This window comes from Tetrahymena thermophila (genome assembly GCF_000189635.1).
Source record: "Tetrahymena thermophila SB210 genomic scaffold scf_8254645, whole genome shotgun sequence".
Classification (NCBI taxonomy): Eukaryota; Ciliophora; class Oligohymenophorea; order Hymenostomatida; family Tetrahymenidae; genus Tetrahymena; species Tetrahymena thermophila.
Genome location: NW_002476413.1, coordinates 483,642 through 503,919, shown reverse-complemented (window position 1 = coordinate 503,919; position 20,278 = coordinate 483,642). Strand labels below are relative to the sequence as shown.

At 20.6% G+C, this 20,278-nt stretch overlaps 4 protein-coding genes across 4 annotated transcripts; all 4 read left to right on the top strand. All coding sequences in view use genetic code 6, as the record gives it.

The window, feature by feature from the left end:
* Positions 1-2,178: 2,178 nt before the first annotated feature.
* Positions 2,179-3,482, top strand: TTHERM_00128600 (transmembrane protein, putative; the record flags this gene model as incomplete). Its single annotated transcript, XM_001016341.1, has 2 exons — positions 2,179-2,282; positions 3,416-3,482. The coding sequence occupies 2 exons, from the start codon at positions 2,179-2,181 to the stop codon at positions 3,480-3,482; spliced, it is 171 nt and encodes a 56-aa protein (XP_001016341.1).
* A 316-nt stretch (positions 3,483-3,798) lies between these two features.
* Positions 3,799-6,560, top strand: TTHERM_00128610 (transmembrane protein, putative; the record flags this gene model as incomplete). The annotated part of the gene is made up of 3 exons (XM_001016342.2): positions 3,799-5,231; positions 5,422-5,812; positions 5,871-6,560. The coding sequence occupies 3 exons, from the start codon at positions 3,799-3,801 to the stop codon at positions 6,558-6,560; spliced, it is 2,514 nt and encodes an 837-aa protein (XP_001016342.2).
* Positions 6,561-7,473: 913 nt separating this feature from the next.
* Positions 7,474-13,963, top strand: TTHERM_00128620 (UvrD/REP helicase family protein; the record flags this gene model as incomplete). The annotated part of the gene is made up of 9 exons (XM_001016343.2): positions 7,474-8,128; positions 8,311-8,535; positions 8,738-9,240; positions 9,296-9,386; positions 9,695-9,902; positions 9,955-10,272; positions 10,337-10,754; positions 11,042-13,463; positions 13,602-13,963. The coding sequence occupies exons 1-9, from the start codon at positions 7,570-7,572 to the stop codon at positions 13,961-13,963; spliced, it is 5,106 nt and encodes a 1,701-aa protein (XP_001016343.2). The 5' UTR covers positions 7,474-7,569.
* Positions 13,964-15,691: 1,728 nt separating this feature from the next.
* On the top strand, positions 15,692-20,278 carry TTHERM_00128640 (UvrD/REP helicase family protein; the record flags this gene model as incomplete). Its single annotated transcript, XM_001016345.2, has 9 exons — positions 15,692-16,223; positions 16,322-16,537; positions 16,718-17,217; positions 17,268-17,361; positions 17,410-17,611; positions 17,844-18,152; positions 18,209-18,560; positions 18,650-18,727; positions 18,788-20,278. 9 exons carry the CDS (start codon positions 15,692-15,694, stop codon positions 20,276-20,278), a joined length of 3,774 nt encoding a protein of 1,257 aa, XP_001016345.2.

The window sequence follows — 20,278 nt, the reverse complement described above, 5'->3', positions numbered from 1 at the left end:
AAACAAATATGTGTGATCTTTCTCTAATTCTTTCTCTCTCCCTCTATTATTATGAAACAATATAGCAAAATAAACGAGAAAAACCAGATAACTTCAATAGAACTCTTTTTAAACAAAAAAATTATATAAATTTAACAAAAGAATAATTATATTCAAATGATTGGAGAAATCCAATAAATATGATAAATAAATAAATAAAATATAATAAATTATGTCATTATCAATTAGAAGAAAAATTCTGTTGATGTAACTTTATACACTTATATAAATATATATATATATATTTGTGATCCTACTTCTAAATTATTCAAACTAATCATTATGATTTTTTTAAATTTACTTTTACAAAAATATTTTTCTATTCTTATTTATACACTTTTATAATTAAATATAAATAAAAAATGTTGTAATTCCTACTTCTAAACTATACACACTAATCATAATCATTATATTATATTTAATTTGACGATAATATTATTCTATTCTTATACTTGTTACAATCTTTTTATTTTAGATATGATTTTGTTACAGTAATTTTAAAATATATTTCAACTCTAATCAATATTTTGTTCATTAAAGTTTCTTAATTAAAATTTCAATATCTAACTAACAGTCTTTCTATGATTTTTAAAAAATAAATTAAATTTAATAAAAACTTAACTTGATTTATAAAGAATTAATTCTACGGGTGGGAGAAGTTAGCTTTAATTAAAAAAAATACAAATCAATCACTTACTTGTAAAATTTATAACTCATACAAAAAATTATTATAAAAATTAGATTTGGAATTAGAGGGTAGGTTAAATCATATATGGATCAGCGTTACTTTTCTGAAGGGATATTGATTTTAAGAAAGTTAGATTTTCAAATTCAAAAATGTCTTTAAAATCTAATAAAATTTATAACACATTAATACAATATTATATTTTAGCTAATTAACCATTAAATATTTTGTCCTTCACATCAAAATATTTAGTTTTAATTTTTTTAGACAACTGATTACCAGCTCAAAGCTGCTTTCGACCTTACTAATATCAAATTTAAATAATATAAGCTTAATCATGTATCATTTGTCAGAAAATACAAGAAACAATTCTTTTTTTAATTTAAACTAAATTCATGCTCTAATACGCTATAGCTGCAAAATATGTAAAAAAATTTCAAGAATAAATATCGAAATCATAAAATATTAATTTTTTTTTGAAAAATAGAGCTCTTTTATAAAAGGATGCTTACTTTATTTAAAATATTTTTATCTCATAAAAACATTAAAATAATCAAGAATATTTAAAACTTTAAAATGAACAATAAATATTATATTTAAGTTGAAATTTTTTGTAGTGAAAAATAAAAAATAGAATGTATTACTGTTAATCTTCATTAATTAAGATAGTTCACCACCCTATTTTTCTCAAATTAATTTTATCTCAAATTTTTGGGAAAAGAAATTGCACGTTAAAAAACTTTTGTATAATCTAATGAGGTTTTAAAGTGAATTAAATAGAATGAAAGAAATTACATATATATTGTATGGATTTATTTGTGTTTATCACTTAATATTTTTTAATTATTTTTTTTGTATTTAACACATTTGCTTACTGTAATAATAAAAATTAAACATAAGATACTTCTAAAACTATGATTATAAAAACAATTTATTAAAGCTCTATTAGTTATTGAATACTTTTAAATAGAGCAATACTTCTCTCTACTTTCTCTTACTTATTCCATTAAAATAGAAAGTTTAATTATAGTATTATATAAAAAAGTTTATTGAACAATCTATGATAAAGTTTCATAAAGTAACTAGGCTATTTTTTCAATGTAATACAAATTATAGATTAACTTATAAATTTTATTAAATAATGTAATCGTAAAGCAAAATAGCAGAATAATTTTATAGAATACTGTAAAGTTGATAAAGCAAAATATTAATATAGTATTTTTAATTGCTTTTTTTTTCAAATTTCTGCACAAATATTCTTGCTAAATTAGTTTTATGCTTATTTAAGGTTGTTTGATATTTTAAAATTATTAGTATTTATAAATGAATATATATTTATTAATTGAATTATTACCTGACGCATTCTCACATAAATATGTATTTTTTGAAAAAACAATTTAGTTTTTTTAATCACACAATTTATTTTTCAACACACATTTAAAAAAAATGAATGAATGAATGAATATTTAAATTTATAACAATATGATAGTAATAATAATTAAAAAAGTAAGATTAACTCTTTAGCTCTTTTCTCAAAAATAATATCAATGATATTAAGGTATATTTTTTACTTTTTAAGTAAAGGAAAAAGTTAATATAAATTTAACTTTTTTCACCACTCAAAAAAAATAATTTACTGAACAAAATTTAAGAAATTTTTTTGATTGATTAAAAAATCAGATTAAAAATTAATTGTGGCCAAAAAACTAAAGAGTTCAGTTATATATGAATAATTGGTTTTGAAAACATTAAAAATTTTTCTATAATCATAAAAAAGTAAAAATGATTTCAGATAAAGAATTTTTTTAAATTGTATATTTAGAGTAATATTTTTCTTTAATTTTACTGAAATAAATAAGGTAATTTAAAATCTATTTTATATAAAAGTAAACTTTAACAAAATTCCATCAATAAAGATAATAATCCTTAATTTCACTTTTGAATTTTAAGATGTTTTTATTCTTCCACAAACAAAAATTTAGTTAAAAATGTTTATCAATTTACTTATTTATAAAATTCAATTTAAATAAAAAACAAATTAAATAAGTAAGAATGAATAATTAATTAAATATCCTAAAATTAGCATTTAAATACTTAAATTTATTTTTTAATTTTATTTAAAAACTCTTAAAAATTCTAAAAAAACAAATATGAATCAATAATTATTAATATTTCTTATGAAGTTTTAACAAAATAAAGCAAATAAATGCATTTAAAAATAAATTATTTTTTTAAATATTTTAAAAATACATAAGTTAATTTGAATTTTTATTATTAAAACATACATAAAAAATTTTTAAAAGCAAAAAAGCTATGTAAAAATAGTATTTATTAATAAATTCAAAAATGCTTTATCTAAAAAATCAATTCTTTAATATACAAAATTTGCTTTAATCTATTAAAAACTTTAATATTTAAATGAAACTCAAAAAACAATATTTTGTATTTTTTTTTACTTTTTTTTACAAGATATTTACATAGAACTCTCTAGCAAAGGGTTTCTTTGATCTGGAAATATTTTTAGAATTAAATTCTTTCCTCTTATATTGTAAATAGGAAGCTATAAGAATGAATATTTTGCTATTTTAAACTATTCTTTATAAAAAGACACGTAGTTAAATCCTTTTAAATTTAAATAACAATTTTAATTATTTATTTCAACAATTTAGCAATTATCATATTTTTTAACAGTTTTTTTTAGAAGAAGTGCTCAGCTTTTGATTAATATTTGTAACAAAAATTCATTGTTTCATATTGATTTTTATGAAATCTATCTATCTGTTATTAATATTTGAAATATATCTGATAAAATAGATGTACTTTTTATTTTGTTTAAAATTAGTCAAAAAAACTTCTATTATAAAAATGTCTGATCAGGAGGTAAGAAAATACTTGATTTACTCAAAGATGAATTTTACATCAAATTAAAATTTAATACATTAATTATTGTATTTTGACACATAAAATTAATTCTCTATAAATAGTTGAATCTTATATTAAGCAATATACTTTAACCTAAAAAAATCAAATAATACAGTCTAATTATTTATTTATATATTTATTTGTGATCTTTGATGGATAGCAGCTGCTTTACAGAAGAATCCAAAAATGAATTATTAGATGTAATATAAGATAATAATTTACCTTTTTAAGCCTAGTAGCCTCCTTAGTAGCCTTAAAGAAGAGTTTCAAATTTATTAAAAGAGACACTAAAAGCTGAGTTTTCTAGCTCAGTTAAGAATGTTTAGCCATCATTTCCTTTCTTTGAAAGAAGAGGAGTTTAAGAAGACTTTTTTGATAGTTCAGATAGAATATCATTCGGATCAGATTTTAATCCATTTAAATACCCAGGAACAATATAAGAAGCACTGATACATGAATAAGCAAATATTTTAGGAGAGAAAAAGATTGAAAATAAAAGCAAAAAGAGAGAGTAAAGCATAAATGATAGTTAAAATAGCGATAGATAATAATAGGATTATTAAAATATTTAAGATGACATAGAATCATAATTTTGTAAATGCTGCGGGAAAATGATTAATAACAAAAAATTAACTTTTTTTAAATTCAACTATTCATGCATTAACAAAAAATACGGAGGAAGTTTATCATATTTGTTTTAAGTAAATAAATTTTTTATAGCAACTATCTTAGCAGTCATCTTAATTTATTTAATATACTTCTAAATCTAAACAGAAAAAGTATGCTCAAATATAAAAAATAAATATAAAAATTAACAAGAATTCAGCACTTAATATAGCAAGCAACATGATAAGTAAACATAAGAATAAGAATTTCCTGAGTGCCTCACTCTCTTTAGATTAAGTATAATCAGTGAAGTCTAACTGAGGAGATATAGTGATCAAGATACACAAATATATTTGGCAGATTTGAAGTTTATTATATTACTTTTATTACAAGTGAGTAATATATTCTTCTATTAATCTCCATAAATTCTTAAAAAAATGAATAAAATAAAGCAAGAAACATAGCTCACTAAATTAAGGAAGTAAAGTCTACTTATTAAATATTTACCATAATTATATACAGATGAAGAAATAGTTAAGAATCTTCAATTGATTGTTAAAAATACTTACAACCTAAATGTCAAAATTGCTTGCATAACCAATATATATAATACTTATGAAAAGCATAAACTTGTCAATCAAAGAATGGATCTACTTTAAAAGATATATAGTTGTACTAAGTAAACCAAAAAATAAAAGTTGATCGAAAAGCTAAGATTTAACTACTCATAGCTTAAGTAATTATCTGATGAAAGTTCAGTTTTCAGTGGTTAGATTATTATCACTTTTCTCTCTGAAAAGGATTAAATCATAGTCTACAATCTCCTAAACAAAAGCTACTTCCTATCCACTGTCCATAAACTTAAATAACAACTTTGTGATTAATCAAAGGAAAAAACAACACGTAGGATAATATGTGAGAAAGCTCCAGAGTTATCAGAAATTATTTGGTAAAACATTGGATACTTGGGCAAATAAAAGTAAATAAAATTCTTCTTGTTTAGTTTTACCTTTATAAATTGAAGGAATTTTTACAATAATAAATTTGTGTTGCTTACACCCTTTTTTAGAAGGAATTTGGTTTTTTCTAAGTTAAAATTATTTTTGATTGGTTTAAATTTTAAAAAATATTTTTTTGATTTATTTATTTTCATTTTTTAATTAAAAAAGAGGATAACTTTCTGTACTTTTGATAGCTTTTACATTAATTATCTTTATTGGATTGCCTAGATTGACTTAGTTTTTATATGAATGGTAGTTTAATTCAAAATCCAGAAATGAAACTTTGTCCCAAAAAGTTACAGATTATTTAATTTCATTAATCTTGTTCGTAATATCTAACTTTGTATGGATATTTATGAAATATCTTCTGCAAAAAAGTAAACAGCCAACACTCTATATAGAATCAATTTATATGGTTGTATGCAACTTTGCCTTTCACTTGTAGTTCTACATAATTGTTCCTATCTTTTTAACTTACTTCTCTATTAATTTTAAAGAGGATAAAGTTGATTACGAAAAAGTCAATGTTAAGGTATATGGAATTGTCACACTAATTTCTGTAATAACATATTATTTAGCAAATCATCATATAAAAATTATTTTAATTCACAAATTAGGGTTTTTGTGGTCTTAGTTTACTTGAAATTTTTTTAGGGCCTTAATACCTTTTGCATAGATATAGGAAATGGAAAATACAAAGAGGTAAAAAGCAATATTTTTAGCAAGCACTAAATAACCTTTATCAGAGACCAAACTTTCCACTCGAAAAGAGAGTTGTAATATTGTATAAATAGTACACTTTTGGTATAATTATAAGCTTTATTTGTCCTATAGCTTGGTTTTATGTCTTAGGAGGGCTGATTTTTCACTTTATAGGAAATAGATTTGCTATAGTTTATTAATATTCTATGTACAGTTTTTACAACTATAAAATTGTAACTGTAGCAACAAGAATAGCTGCTATTGCTATGATGTATGTAGTAACCATTTCATATCTTCTAACAGAGTAAATAGATGGGTTCTTTACAAGAGAAAGCTACATTTAATTTGCTAAATATATGTTGGTCTTTAATGTGTTTATTAATACTATCTTTGAAAATGTTTATAAAGCGATTAAAAAAAGGAGAAAAAATATTTAAACCATCTAAAAGAAAATGATGAAAAGAGAAGAAAGTTTTGAAGTTACAGATGAAGGAAATGAAAATTTATATTCTTACTATAACAAATATTAAGAAGTCTAAGGTAAAATTCACCCTTCGTGGTCAGACGAAAAAGTTGAAGAAATTATTTTCAATTAAAATAACTGACTAAATAGCTTCTTACATAAATTGAAATCCTAATAGAAATGTATACCTACCTTAATACTTGACAAAATAAATTTTAATAAACTATTTAGAATGTAAAATAATGTTAGTAAAGTCATATTAATATGTTTTGAACAGAATGTATGCTAATTAATAAAGCTAGCTCAAGAGATGAGAGTATTTTAGCAATTAATCTATAAAAGAAATTACATAAAAAAAATAGTAATGTGCTTATAAATTAATAATGTTAAATCAAAAATGAACAAATTAATTAAATAATAAGCTCATTTTTCATATGAATTATTGTCTTTGTATATTTTATTATAAAGTATTAACTATTAAATTATTTTTTTAATTTAATATCCTTAAATATGAAATTCAATTCAATAACATGTTTTAAATGCATTCAATTTATTTGTAAATAATTTTTTTAGTTAAATAAGCAAAATAATAATGAATTACTATTTGATGAATTTAGAAATAAAAACATTAAATTCCATTAATTTTCATTTCTTAATTTCAACTATAAATTCATATATTAACAATAATTAAAATTCATATAAATATAATATAAGTTAAATATTTTGTTATTTTATTAAAATCTATCAACAAAATAAAATAATAATTTTAATTGTGTTTTATTAGCTCTGTATTTTAGTTATATATATTTCAAATTAATTTTTGTAGGCAAATAATAAATAAATATTTAATCTCAAGATTAACAGCTATATTAAGTTAAATGCAATTTCAAATTAAAAATTAAATTTCAATCATCTTAATTAAAATTTATTTTGCTTTCAAACTCTTTTATTATTATTGCGCAAAACAGTCCGCGGTTTATCAAATAAAATTCAAATTGCTTAATTTTATAAAATATATCTTTTTCCTTTAGTTAGTTATATATACCGAAAATATTTCTATTTAATTGGTTGAAATTAATCTAATATAGGTACTATTAATTAGGGTAAATCAAATAATTTTAATTACTAATAATAGTAAGTTCTTATCAAAAATGGACAACTAAAATAAATATAGAGTAATTAATTATTAGGATTATAATGGATCGGAGTGTGAGATCAGGCCTAGCTAAGAATAATTAAAAGTAATTTTATCAGATTTAAATGAAGATTAAAAAATTATAGCATGTGCAGGTTCTGGTAAAACAACAACTTTAGTGATAAGATTAAAATATCTGATAGACTAAGGAGTTTAGCCAGAATAAATTTTAGTCACTACTTATAATGTTGATGCTGGAAAAAACTTAAAAAAAAGGGCAAAAGAAATAATAGGATGCCAGTCTTGCAGGATAGAAATAGGAAATATTGATAAAGTGGCTTTTAAAATATACTAAAAATTCATTTTGAGTGCTTAAAAGTAATAATCTGATTTAAAATCTAGTGTTAAGGAGTTTTGTAATAAGCTTTATCAGTTCTTATAAACGCCTGAAGGGGAATAATAAGTATTGTCAAAGTATAAGTACTTTTTCTTTGATGAGTTTTAGGATGTAAATCAATTGTAATATGATATTCTAATCCTTTTTAAAAAGAAAGGTAGCAACATTACTGTTATTGGTAATAATAATTATTTCTTCTACTTTTACAATAATATCTGCAATTTATCATATTCTGCTACATAAATTATGCTAAAAATGTATTTTTAAAGATGATAGATAACTAACTATAACTATTCCTATTAAATCCACAAACATATTTAAATACTTTTCTCTTAAAATGATTTTCAATTAAATTAATAGGTGATGATGCTTAAAACATTTATGGATTCAGAGACTCAAAATTGGAACTGATTTAGAAATAAATTGATTAGGATGTATTAAAAATAACAAATAAAAAGATACATGAATACTAACTATCTTTAAACTATAGGTGCTCTAAGCCTATAACAGAGTTTTCAAACTAAATTATAGCTAAATCCAAATATTTGATTTAAAAAGAGATGAAATACAACACATAAAAGAATTGTAATTAATCTAAACACTTTCTTTTTTTCTTTACTAATGTTTTTTTAATTATTATTTTATCTCTATAATAAGATACTGATTTGATTGCAACTATTTTCTAAAAACATTATATTATTCTTATCATTTAATAGAATATTAATTATTGTCTTATTTTTTTAGAGAGAGATATTTATCAAATTTATCATCTTTTTTTTATTGAAAGACTAAAAAAGCTAGTAGCCATAGATTAAGCTATATAAAAATTGGGAACACTAAGTTAACAGCATAATTGACTAAATTAAATATCTATAAGAAACATACTCACTTAATGAAATAGCTATTCTAAGTCCAACAAATCTTCCATTAAGATTCTTTGAAGAAAAGTTAGAAAAGAATAACAAGGAGTTAATTAATGGATAAATCCCTTTTATTTACAGATCTTAGAGCATTAAAGAATTTTACTCGATCAATGATGATGATCCCAATGATACAGAACCTAAGCTCACTTTAAGTACTTTGCACCAAGCAAAAGGATTAGAATGGAAAATAGTATTTTTTATAGGGATAAATGATTAGCATTTTCCTGGAGAATTCATGAATTAGAGAACATTTAAACTATAAAAATTAGAAGAATGCAGGAGATTATTCTATGTTGGGTGTACAAGAGCTATTAATCAGCTTAATTTTTCTATTTTATAAAGGAAACCATAAGAAAAATGTCCTATAGTACAAAATATTTTTTCATCTTATTAAAATAAATAAAATTTCATTTTTTTAATAGGTTTGTAGATTTTTCAGTGAGATTGATTAATAATATTTTAAAGTAGATGAAAATATAAAAAAAGAAGATTTTGCACCTATATAAGGCCAAGGTAACAAACATATTTTTATTTATTATTAAGTTATTTATAAATTATTAAACAAAAAAAATTATTTTTAATCTTCAACTATTATTTAGTTCATACCATATAGGTTGAACTAAGAAATTTCAACAACATATACTGTGAATCCTCATAAATTAAGAATATTGTCTGTCCTCCCTATTTCAAAAGCTAAAAAATACTCTTAACATAAAAAAATTTTTATATCATAATTAAACGTAACCTTAATATATAAGGATTGATAGTATATACTCATTTATTTATTTTATCTTTTACATATTTTTGGTTTTTTAAAAAAGAAAATTGCAGGCATAAAGGTTTGGAAAATTAGACTTAAATAACTAAAATTATTGAAGAATTCAATTATCATGATTTAGAGAAAATAGATAAATATTTAAAAGATATTAAATTTTTTCTCAAGGAAGATATTCATAAAAAGCCAAGTTTTGATATAAAGTAAATTGCAAAAAATAGACTTTCGGTGGATTTAGGGATTTATATTGATATGTAAATTAATATTTTAAATTTGTAATAATTTCATTAATATTAATAATATTAGATTATTTTAAAGAATAATTGCTGAAAAATATAACTCTGTCTAAGGCTATACTTATAGTGATGCAGAGAAAGTCCTTTTTTCTATAAATTGGGCTAATTAAAGGGCAGAGATTGTTTTTAAATACAAGCAATTTTTTGAAAATAAGAATTTACAATTTGATTAGATAGAGGATTCAGATGAATTCATAGATGTAATTAATATGTTTTATATCGAAAAGAGTAAGCAAACCTTTAAACTTTAAGATAGAGAAATAAAAGTTTTAAAAGATATCTATGAGGAATTAAAAAAATTTATGGCAAGAAATAATTTAAATTACAGGTAATAAATAATACTATGATTATTTAGCCATTTATTTTAACAATTTCTTTAAAATAAATATTAGCAACGTCAGCCATTTGTTAATTGAAGGAAAGAATGATCGAGTGCTTTAGTTTTTTCCTGAAGATTTTGATGACAAACACATTTATATAGAAAGCTATAAAAAATATTGTAATCCAAATTACTAAACTATGGATATTTTATATGATATTTACAATGTCAGCAAATGTGGCTAATTAGTAAATTTAATAAGAAGAAGTCTTTATAGAAACGATTTCTAGCTATTTAATCCAATAGATTTAAAATTAATTATTGATAAGTTTTTGGATTTTCTTAAAAAGTAAAATTTTAAAAAGATACAAGTTAAAAAAAGGGTAAAAGATGATAACTTAATTGGTGAAATAGATTTTATTGCAGATGATACTATTTTTGAAATTAAATCCTCTTCATCCTATGAAGTACAAAAAGAATACATTATACAGGTTATCTTTTGTTTTGAATTATTTTTAATACAAAAAAAATTTTGGTGCATATTTACTAAAAAAAGGATAACTCATATTTACTTTAAGAAATTCATATTTATTTTTGTAAATATGAATTATTCTTTTTTATAGTAAATAAAAATATATTTAAGAAATTTTAGGAAATAAAATATGAAAAGAGCTAAATTATTTTGTTTTAAAAACATTAATTTATGTAATATTTATTTATGAGCTTAACACATAAAAAAATAATTAAATAAAATTTAATGTTTTTTTGTTTAAATTAGTGTTTAGCATATGCATCATTGATGAGAAAATAGGGTGAAAAAATTAATTCAATTGCATTTTATAATCCCCTGCAAGGATATACTTCATTTTATGATATCTCTAATTGGAATTAAGAAAATGAATTTTGTGATTTCCTTTTTTAGACTTCTTTAAATAAAATTATAGAAAAATAATAATAAAGTTAAAGCTTTACCAATGATCCACCAATTGATTAAAATGAATACATATTAATTGAAGAGGATTAGGAAGACTCTTAAGATTGTATAGAAATATAAAGCGAAGAATTTAGAGATAATTATAATACATAGCATTATATTGAGCAGCTCCAAGATTATGTGAAGAAAGATAACTCATGCAATGGCATATAATAATTAATAGAAGTAAGCGAGCACAAAATTAATGAAAAACTAGGGACAGAGTACAAAAAATTGCACTTTGTAGAAAAAATATCAAATGAATTAGAATTTTTGGAGTCAGGAAGTTAATTTATAAGTTCAAATCAGAAAAATATAAATTAGTTACTGGAAAATAAATGTGAATTAGATTAAAATCAAAGTGATTATCAAACTGAATAAAAGTCTTAAAAAATTCATTAAAAAAATGTAAGTAATTTAGATTTTAGTGATACTGAATCAAATTATTCAAACAAGCAAAATTAAAATATTTCGCTATCACCTAGTAGTTTAAATATAACTCCAATTAAATTAAGCTAAGCGATTTAGCCTGAATATGTTGTAATCGAAGATGATTAGGAATTAGACTTTTTAAATAATAGCAAAAATTTTGATAAAAGAACATTAAACGAAATGGAAAATGAAAGATAAATTCAGCAATAGTTGTTTGAATAAAAATATTAAGAAAAGGTTAATTAAAATGTTAATTTATTTCTTGAATAGTTTTCTAACAAAATTAATTATCAAAACTAAATAATAAATCAATAAAATTAAAACATCAATGAGTTATAAAACTGTTCAAACTTAAATCCAATAAAACTTAATAATGAAACTGGTTTAAATTAAAAAATAGGTTAAAATAGTCAAGAGAGAGATATTGGCAATACAATTCCATTAATAAATGAAAAAATTCATAATAGAGAATAAAATTAATGTTTTTTCAACTGTAATGATTTAATATCTATTGAATCATCTCATGAAAAAGAAGAAATTTAAAATAACGATGATATTTAATTTGAATAAGATTCCTTATCATCTGAGCTAGATATAATGTAGACCTCACAGTTATAAATTAATCCTATTAACTTATCTGAAATTGATTTTATTTAATAATATGACTCTGAATCATAATTGAAAACAAGCAATATTGGCTGTAAAAGACGAGATATTGAAGTTAAAAGTGAAAGTAAAAAAGGATATTCACAAGATGATGTTGAAAACAAAGATCATTTAAAACAAAATTAATAAATCTATAAAGAAAATTTAAGTGAAAAAAATTAAATATGTGACTAAATTTATGATCAAATTACATTTAGTTAATTATTCAATCACTCAGACTCACATAAAAATAATTAAGAATATGAAAACAATAAAGAATAAGAGCAAGATATGAAAGATTAAAAAGTCAGTATTTATTTTGAAGATAATCAAAAATAACCTTATGAACACTTTATAAATTGCAATTTGTCTATCCAGTGCTCTATTAATGACTAGTATATAAATAATCAATAATAAAAATATGAAGATTTACCATAAATGAAACAAGATAACTCTGAGTAAGAATCATAGTCATAATAGTAATTTAATGACTAAAATGTTGAAAAATATATTATTGAAAGCTAATTATAAAATAAATAGAATACTGTAAATTTAAACAAATAATAATCATAATCTGGTCTAAAAATTGAAAGTTAGTTTAATGTTTATGAATCAGAGATAAGTAAACAATTTTAGGTGGAATATAAAGAGTAATAATAAGATAACTATGGCTAGAGTGGTTAAAATAACTTATATTTGAGTAATTAGTCTAATAAAACACAATAATAAATAGATAAAAGCGAATTTCAAACTAACTAGGAAAATTCTAAAAATAAATAAAATTTATAATAATTTAATCAAAATGGAAGCAAACTAAAATTGTAGAAAAGCAACTCTGAAAATATTGGAAATGGTATGACGAATTTAATAGAAAACAATTAAATGTAAAAAAATTTCAATAAGATAATATCTAATTTAGACAATTAAAATTAATTTTAAAATACAAAATAACTCACACTTTAAAATATGGAATCATTTTAAATTTAAAACTATTAAAATGGATTTGAAAATCTTTAAATAGCTAATAATTCAAATTATCATTAAAAAAATGACATTTAATTTTTGAATTAACAATATAATAAGAAAAATTATCATTTAGCTTCTCATGAAAATGATGAAATTAAAAACTTATAAAGTCATCCATTACAAGGTAATTTTTTTAAATATATTTAAAATATTATATGAAGAAATTTAATCTTAATCTTGATCTAATTTGTTTTAATTTACAATTTAAATATTTTTGAACAATTTTATTTACTAAAAATATTTTATTCTATTAAAATTATAGGTGAAATTATAGAATATAATAATGAGAAAAAAGAAATTGTAACATAAAAATGTTTAGAAGAAATACACTAATAAACTAATGTTGAGAATATTAATTTCCCTTAAAATTATTAAATTTAAAGATTTTAGAATATAAAAAATATATAAAACAGTAATTTAAAACAATTAAACAGCAAAAGAAAAGCGAATGAAACCATTCACTAATTACAAAAAGAGTTTTAATAAGATATATAAAAGAAAATAAAAATTGAACCAAATTATGATATTAAACATACTCAAATAACATTTTGCAAAGAGCTTCTAATATTATTATCGCTCATTTGGTTTACATTTATGCTTTTCAAAAATAAATAATTTTAATGAAATACATTTAAACTAAAAATGTTTGTTTTAATTAATTATTAGAAATTTTATTTCAATACTAAATGCACTTATGTATTAGTTTATATTATCATTTTTTAAATTACCTATTTGTAATATGATTATAGTCGATTAAAATTATTTTCTTATTTTAAGAATTTATCAAATTTTATTTTTTAATTTTTTAAAAATATTCTATCAAAAATTTTTTAAAGTAATCTAATTGAAACTCCAATTTTCTGATTATTTATTCTACAGTTACTAAAAATATATTTGATTAATAATCAAATAGAATGAATTTATGTTAATCAATCTTTAATTGTTAGCTTATTTATTTGTTAAGTCACTTACTATTTATTTACCTTTGTTTTTGTTTGTGTTCTCATTCTTATAAAATTATAAGGTTTATCAATTTTAAATTTTATTAGAAAAGTACTACACTGTATTTACATTAGCCTTTTCAATAATTCTAAGGTTTTAGAGACTTAGATTTGACAGAGGTATTTTAGCAATAATTTTAAAGCCAAATTTTCACGATTTAAATCTTGTAAAATTATAAAGCATATACTTATAATTCAAATTTACTTAAAAAATAATGATAATATTATGCATTATTGTTCTGATAACTAACATCGATAGGTCTTTATAGAACCATCGATTATGAAATTATTCAGTACAGTAATAATAGCTTTGAATTGATTTGCTACTACCAAGCTCTTCTTTTTTGAAGGTTTAAGCTCCAAGCTTTTTTGGTATCTTTTAGATGTATTAATCATTTTGCTAAGCTAGTAAATTTCTATCCCTTTAGATATTTGAGCATATAATTTATAAATACTATTGAAAAAGTTGTTGATAAATATAAAACTAAAAAATTTAATCAAGTTTAAATAAATTATTAGAAAAAATGAATCAAGTATTTAGCATGAGAAAATTATTGATAATCAATAATAAAATAAAATTTTAAAGATAGATGAAAAAATTTAAAAGCAAACCTAACTTTTAAAATCAACAAAATCAAATTTAATAGAAAAATTATATTCTATTTAAAAATAATAGAATTTTAAGAACTAAGATATGAGCTTGTATTAAATATTATCTTTTTATTTAGTTAATTAAAAAAAATCATAAAAGAAACGAGTTTCCAATAAAATTTGAAAGTAAATTAATAGTAATTAATAAGGATGATTGATTCGATATATCTATAGATAACTTGAAATTTTTTAAAAATATCGATCAGTAATAATTTTAACATTTTTTTGATATAAAATTAAAATATTTTTGTTTTCCTTTTTCTTTTTTTACTATTCTCTAAAAATTATATTGTGAATTAGAAATATTTACTTTGTAAAACAATTAATATTATTTAATAAAATAAAAAAAATAAAAAAAGGCTTTGAAACAGGTTTCGAACTTGATAGAAGAAAAAAATAACAAAAAGATATTTAATCAAAGATTAAATTTTTAATAAATTGACTGACAGAGATATCTTAAATAATTATAGGAAAATATTATAATATCGTTTGTTAAAAAGACAAAGACAACTATTTTAAATTAAATTATTAGAATTATCTTGTAATTGAATATGCAAACACATCTTTAATAATTAAGGAAAATATTATAATTTTTGTCTGTCTCTCATTTAAGTAAAAAAATAATAAAAAATAAATAATAAGTTATTAATTAAATATAATAAGAATAAATTGTTATCTTGAAAGGGCAAATAGTTGAAAAATGGAATAAAAAGTTTCAGATAACAATAGCTTTTAATAAAACATAGCATTAACTGATGAATAATAAAAAATAATTTATTCGAATATCGATGAAGATCAAAGAATTTTAGCATGCGCAGGTTCAGGTAAAACAACTACACTAATTTATCGAATCGAGTATTTGATTAAATAAGGAATACCTGCAAGCTAAATATTACTGAGTACTTTTAATGTTGAAGCTGCTAATAACTTAAAAATAAAAGCAAAACAAGTGTTACATTAAGATGAAGTAGAAGAAAAAAATATAATGAACATAGACAAATTTACTGCTGATATTTATAAGAATTATATAAAAGATAATGATAAAAACTTTAAATTAGATGTAAAAGAATTTGGATATAAAGTTAAAAATTACTTAAGTACAATAGAAGGAGAATAAAAGGTTTTAAAGTAATATAAATACTTTTTTTTTGATGAGTTTTAAGATGTAAATCAAATCTAGTATGACATCCTAATTCTTTTCAAAAAAGCAGGATGCAAAATTATTGTTATAGGTATTGTTTGTTTAACTTCTACTATTTATTTAATTAAATCAACCTAATTTTTAAAATTATTTTTTTAGGATTTTTTATAAATATCTTATTTAAACTAGGAGATGAGGCTTAAAATATTTACAGCTTTAGAGATACTAAATTAGAATTTATTCAAAGCAAAATAAATTAAGATATACTAAAAATCTCATAATAGGAAATAAAAACATATCACCTTAGCATAAATTTTAGATGTTCAAGCAAAATCACAAAATTCTGCAATTAAATTTTTGCAAACACGTAGCATTTTGCAAAACCTATGTAAAGCTTAAAAGAAGGTATAGATCACAAAACTAAATAAATAAATAAAAATCATTTTATTATTTTAATTTAAATTTTTTTTATATTTTAAATATTAAAGCGAATTAAATAAACAAATTCTTTACATAATTAAATGATTAATAATCTTTTAATACTTTAGCTACATGTAAACATGTTCAAATTTTTTAAAAAAATAGCGGACTAAGTGAAATTTTATCCTAAAATTAGACTTTATAAAAATTCAGATGAGTTAGTAAATGATATAATTATACAACTTCAAAATTTAATAAATATCTATTAGTGGAGTGATTTGGCAATACTTAGTCCTACAAGAAAACCATTAATACATTTTTAGGAAATTTTAGAAAAGCATAATTCTACTTTATAACAGATAATTCCCTATTCCTTAAGATTCAGAGATATGAATAATGTTTTCACTTGTGATAATTCTGATGCTACTGAGGAGTAAAAGAACTTGACTTTGAGCACGATTCATGCTTCTAAGGGTTTAGAATGGAAAGTAGTATTTATAATCGGAATTAATGATTCAAATTTTCCAGGAGTTTTCATCAACTATTTATAAGAAGAAAACGAAATTTAAGAAAAGTTAAGCGAGTGCAGAAGATTATTCTACGTAGCTTGTACTAGAGCTAAGGAATAATTAAGCTTTTCTTTCATAAAATAAAAAGGAAAATATGTAAACTTTAGATAATATTTACATGCAATAATAATATTTTAATTATTAAGATATGTAGATTTTTCAGTGAAATTAATGAAGAATAATATGAATGCTAAGATACAAATTTTAAAAGAGAACATATAGCTTAAATCCAATCAAAAAGTAAAATCTAAATTAAAAAAATAAATTTAAATTATTTTTCTAAAATAGAATCAAATTTTAAACCATTAAATATCAAGAACAACATAGCTGATATCATACAAAATTTTGACTTTAATGACTATGAAGTAGTGAACAGTTTTCTATAAAAAATATAACTTGTTAATAAAGAAACAGGAAAAGAGGCCACTTACAACAGTTAAAAAATAAGATAAAACGCTCTTTAATAAGATTTGATTTGTTATCTTGACATGTAAAATTTAATAAATTAATTTTCAGTAAAGATAAATTAATAATATCAAAATAAAATACTAACTTACTTTTTATATAAACTTAAATTCCGCGCTTTTTCTACAAGACCAGCCATTTAACACTTAATAAATAAAAATATAAAAATATTTAATTAATCTTATTTGGTTATTCAACCTTTTTATATTTATCATAATAAAAATGAGAACTTACATTTACATTTATTTTTTATTTAGATTACTTTATAGATGTGTTACCGAAAAATACTTATAAAGCTAGAAAATTTTAAATGAAGATGCTGAGAAAATACTATGTACAATAAATTGGAAAGGAAAATCAAAGGTTGTTTATAATAAATTTATAGAATTCTTCAACAAAAAAAGTTTAATAGATTTAGAAATATTGAACAGCCAGGAGTAATTTATAAACTGTTTAAACAATCATTACAGTAACAAGTAGCAATTTGATCAAAATGAAATTAAAATTTTACAAGAAATGCGTACATAAATTAAATCATTTTTAGAAAAAAATAAACTAAAATATGAGTAATATGATTTATTTTAATCAAATATAAATAAAGTATCTTTAATATTTAAAATAGAGATATTTGCCATGCAACTGAGAGTCACTCGTTGGATTATTTTCCTGAAGATTTTATGGATAAGTAGAAATATGTTGACAGTTATTTAAAATTTTCAGATAAAACATAGAAAACAGAAAATATTATCAAAGATGTTTATAATGTGAGTAAATGCCATTTAATTTCCTAAGGAATAAGGAGATCATTGTACAGAGATGATATTGAATTACTTTAACCTTGGAATTTAAAATTAAATATCAATAGATTTTTAAAAAGTCTCAATTTAAAATATGATAAGAATAGGTTTGAAATAAAAAAGAAAGTAGAATATGATAGTTTAAATGGAGTTATAGATTTAATAGCATTTGATAAAGTAAATTATTTATTTATTTATTAATATAGTGAGTGATTGAATGAATAATTTTTTTTTTATAATATAAATTTTAAAATAAATTATAATAGGATAAAGGTGATATAATTTAATTTATCTATCATTAAGGAAAGTCTAAATTAAGCATTTCTAAAGAATAAATTATTCAAGTAAACATTTTCAATTAGCTTCATAATTTATATTCAAGCAAATTTATTTATATCAAAAAGTCTCTAGTTTATGCATACATATTAAAAAAGAAAAGTTACAGTATAAAAAATATTGTTTTCTATAATGTACTTAATGAAGATTTGATCACTTATTCGATAGATTAATGGAATTAAGAAGAAGAATTCTTAAGATTTTTGTAAAAGAAAAAAGAAGATTACTAAAAAGAGTAAGAAGAGACTGATGATAATTTAGAGGAAGAAGAAGATTAATAGGAATTAGAAATCTAGGAGAATACTTTGTAAAACTTATACACTTCTATTGAAGAAGAACAAGAAGATGAAAAAGAAGAAAAAGAGAATAATAGTAAGAAAATTAATAATTATAACCTATAAGAAAGTTAATAGGTATAGAAAAATTAACTTCCTTATCAATTTAATAATCTATATTCTAGAAGTTCAACTTAAAATTTAAGTTAAAATTCTGTTTAGACAGTATAAGAAAATAATCTTTAATGTAAGTACAATTAAAATGATTAAGAAGATAATGTTGAGATCGAAAATTAATTAATTTATGGTAATTAAAGTGATTAAAATGAGAATTTAATACAAAAAGCTTTAGATAACTAAAAAATTAACTAAAATGAGCCATTAGAAAATCAAAATAATTTAGTTAGCAATATTCAATAAAATAGAGATAACTCCAAGAAAATTGAAGAGCCTTGTTAATTATTATTTAATTTAAAGAATCATGAAGATGAGAACTCTTAAATTGAAAACAAAATGAGTAATTTAAACTCAAAAAGGAAGAGAGAGAAGAATTAAGTTGAATATGAATAGTAGAAAATCAATTTAAAAAAACAAAAAGTAGAATTAAAAGAGAAAGCTATCAATGTCTAGATTATATTTTTTATAATTTATATATTAATTTAAGTCTTTTAAACTTCATTACAATACAAGGTAATTATTTTTAACAAATAAATTTTTAATTTAATTTTGTTTAATGTAAATTAAAGGCAATAAACTCATGAAGAATCAAAAAATGTGGCTAAGAATACAAATCAAAAGCCAAAATTATTTTTTTCTTTAATAAAATTAGTTAATATATTTCTGTGTTAAATTAATGTTTTAATTCTTATTTTCTATGATTTGTCAGCATATTGTAAAATTAATATTTAAATAAGCATTTTAAAGTTTAAGAGTTGTGCATCACCTTCGATTGAAAATTTTTTATATTTAAATTTAATTTCCATATATTTTTTATAAAATAGACTTAATTACATTGTTACATTGTAAAAAATTTAATATTTTTCTTTCAAAGTAAAGATAATTTTAATTTTAATTGTCAATTTTAAAAAGCTTACTGTATATTTAAGATTTAAAAATATGAAATTATTTGCTTAACTAAATATCATTTTTTTATGGAAAAAAAAAGATTCATGCTTGTCTTAATCATTTATACCATATCCTCACATTTTATTTAATACATTTTTCAATAGAATTTTATTCAAAAAATGTATTCTAAATTTATAAAATGTAATAGAAATTGAATGA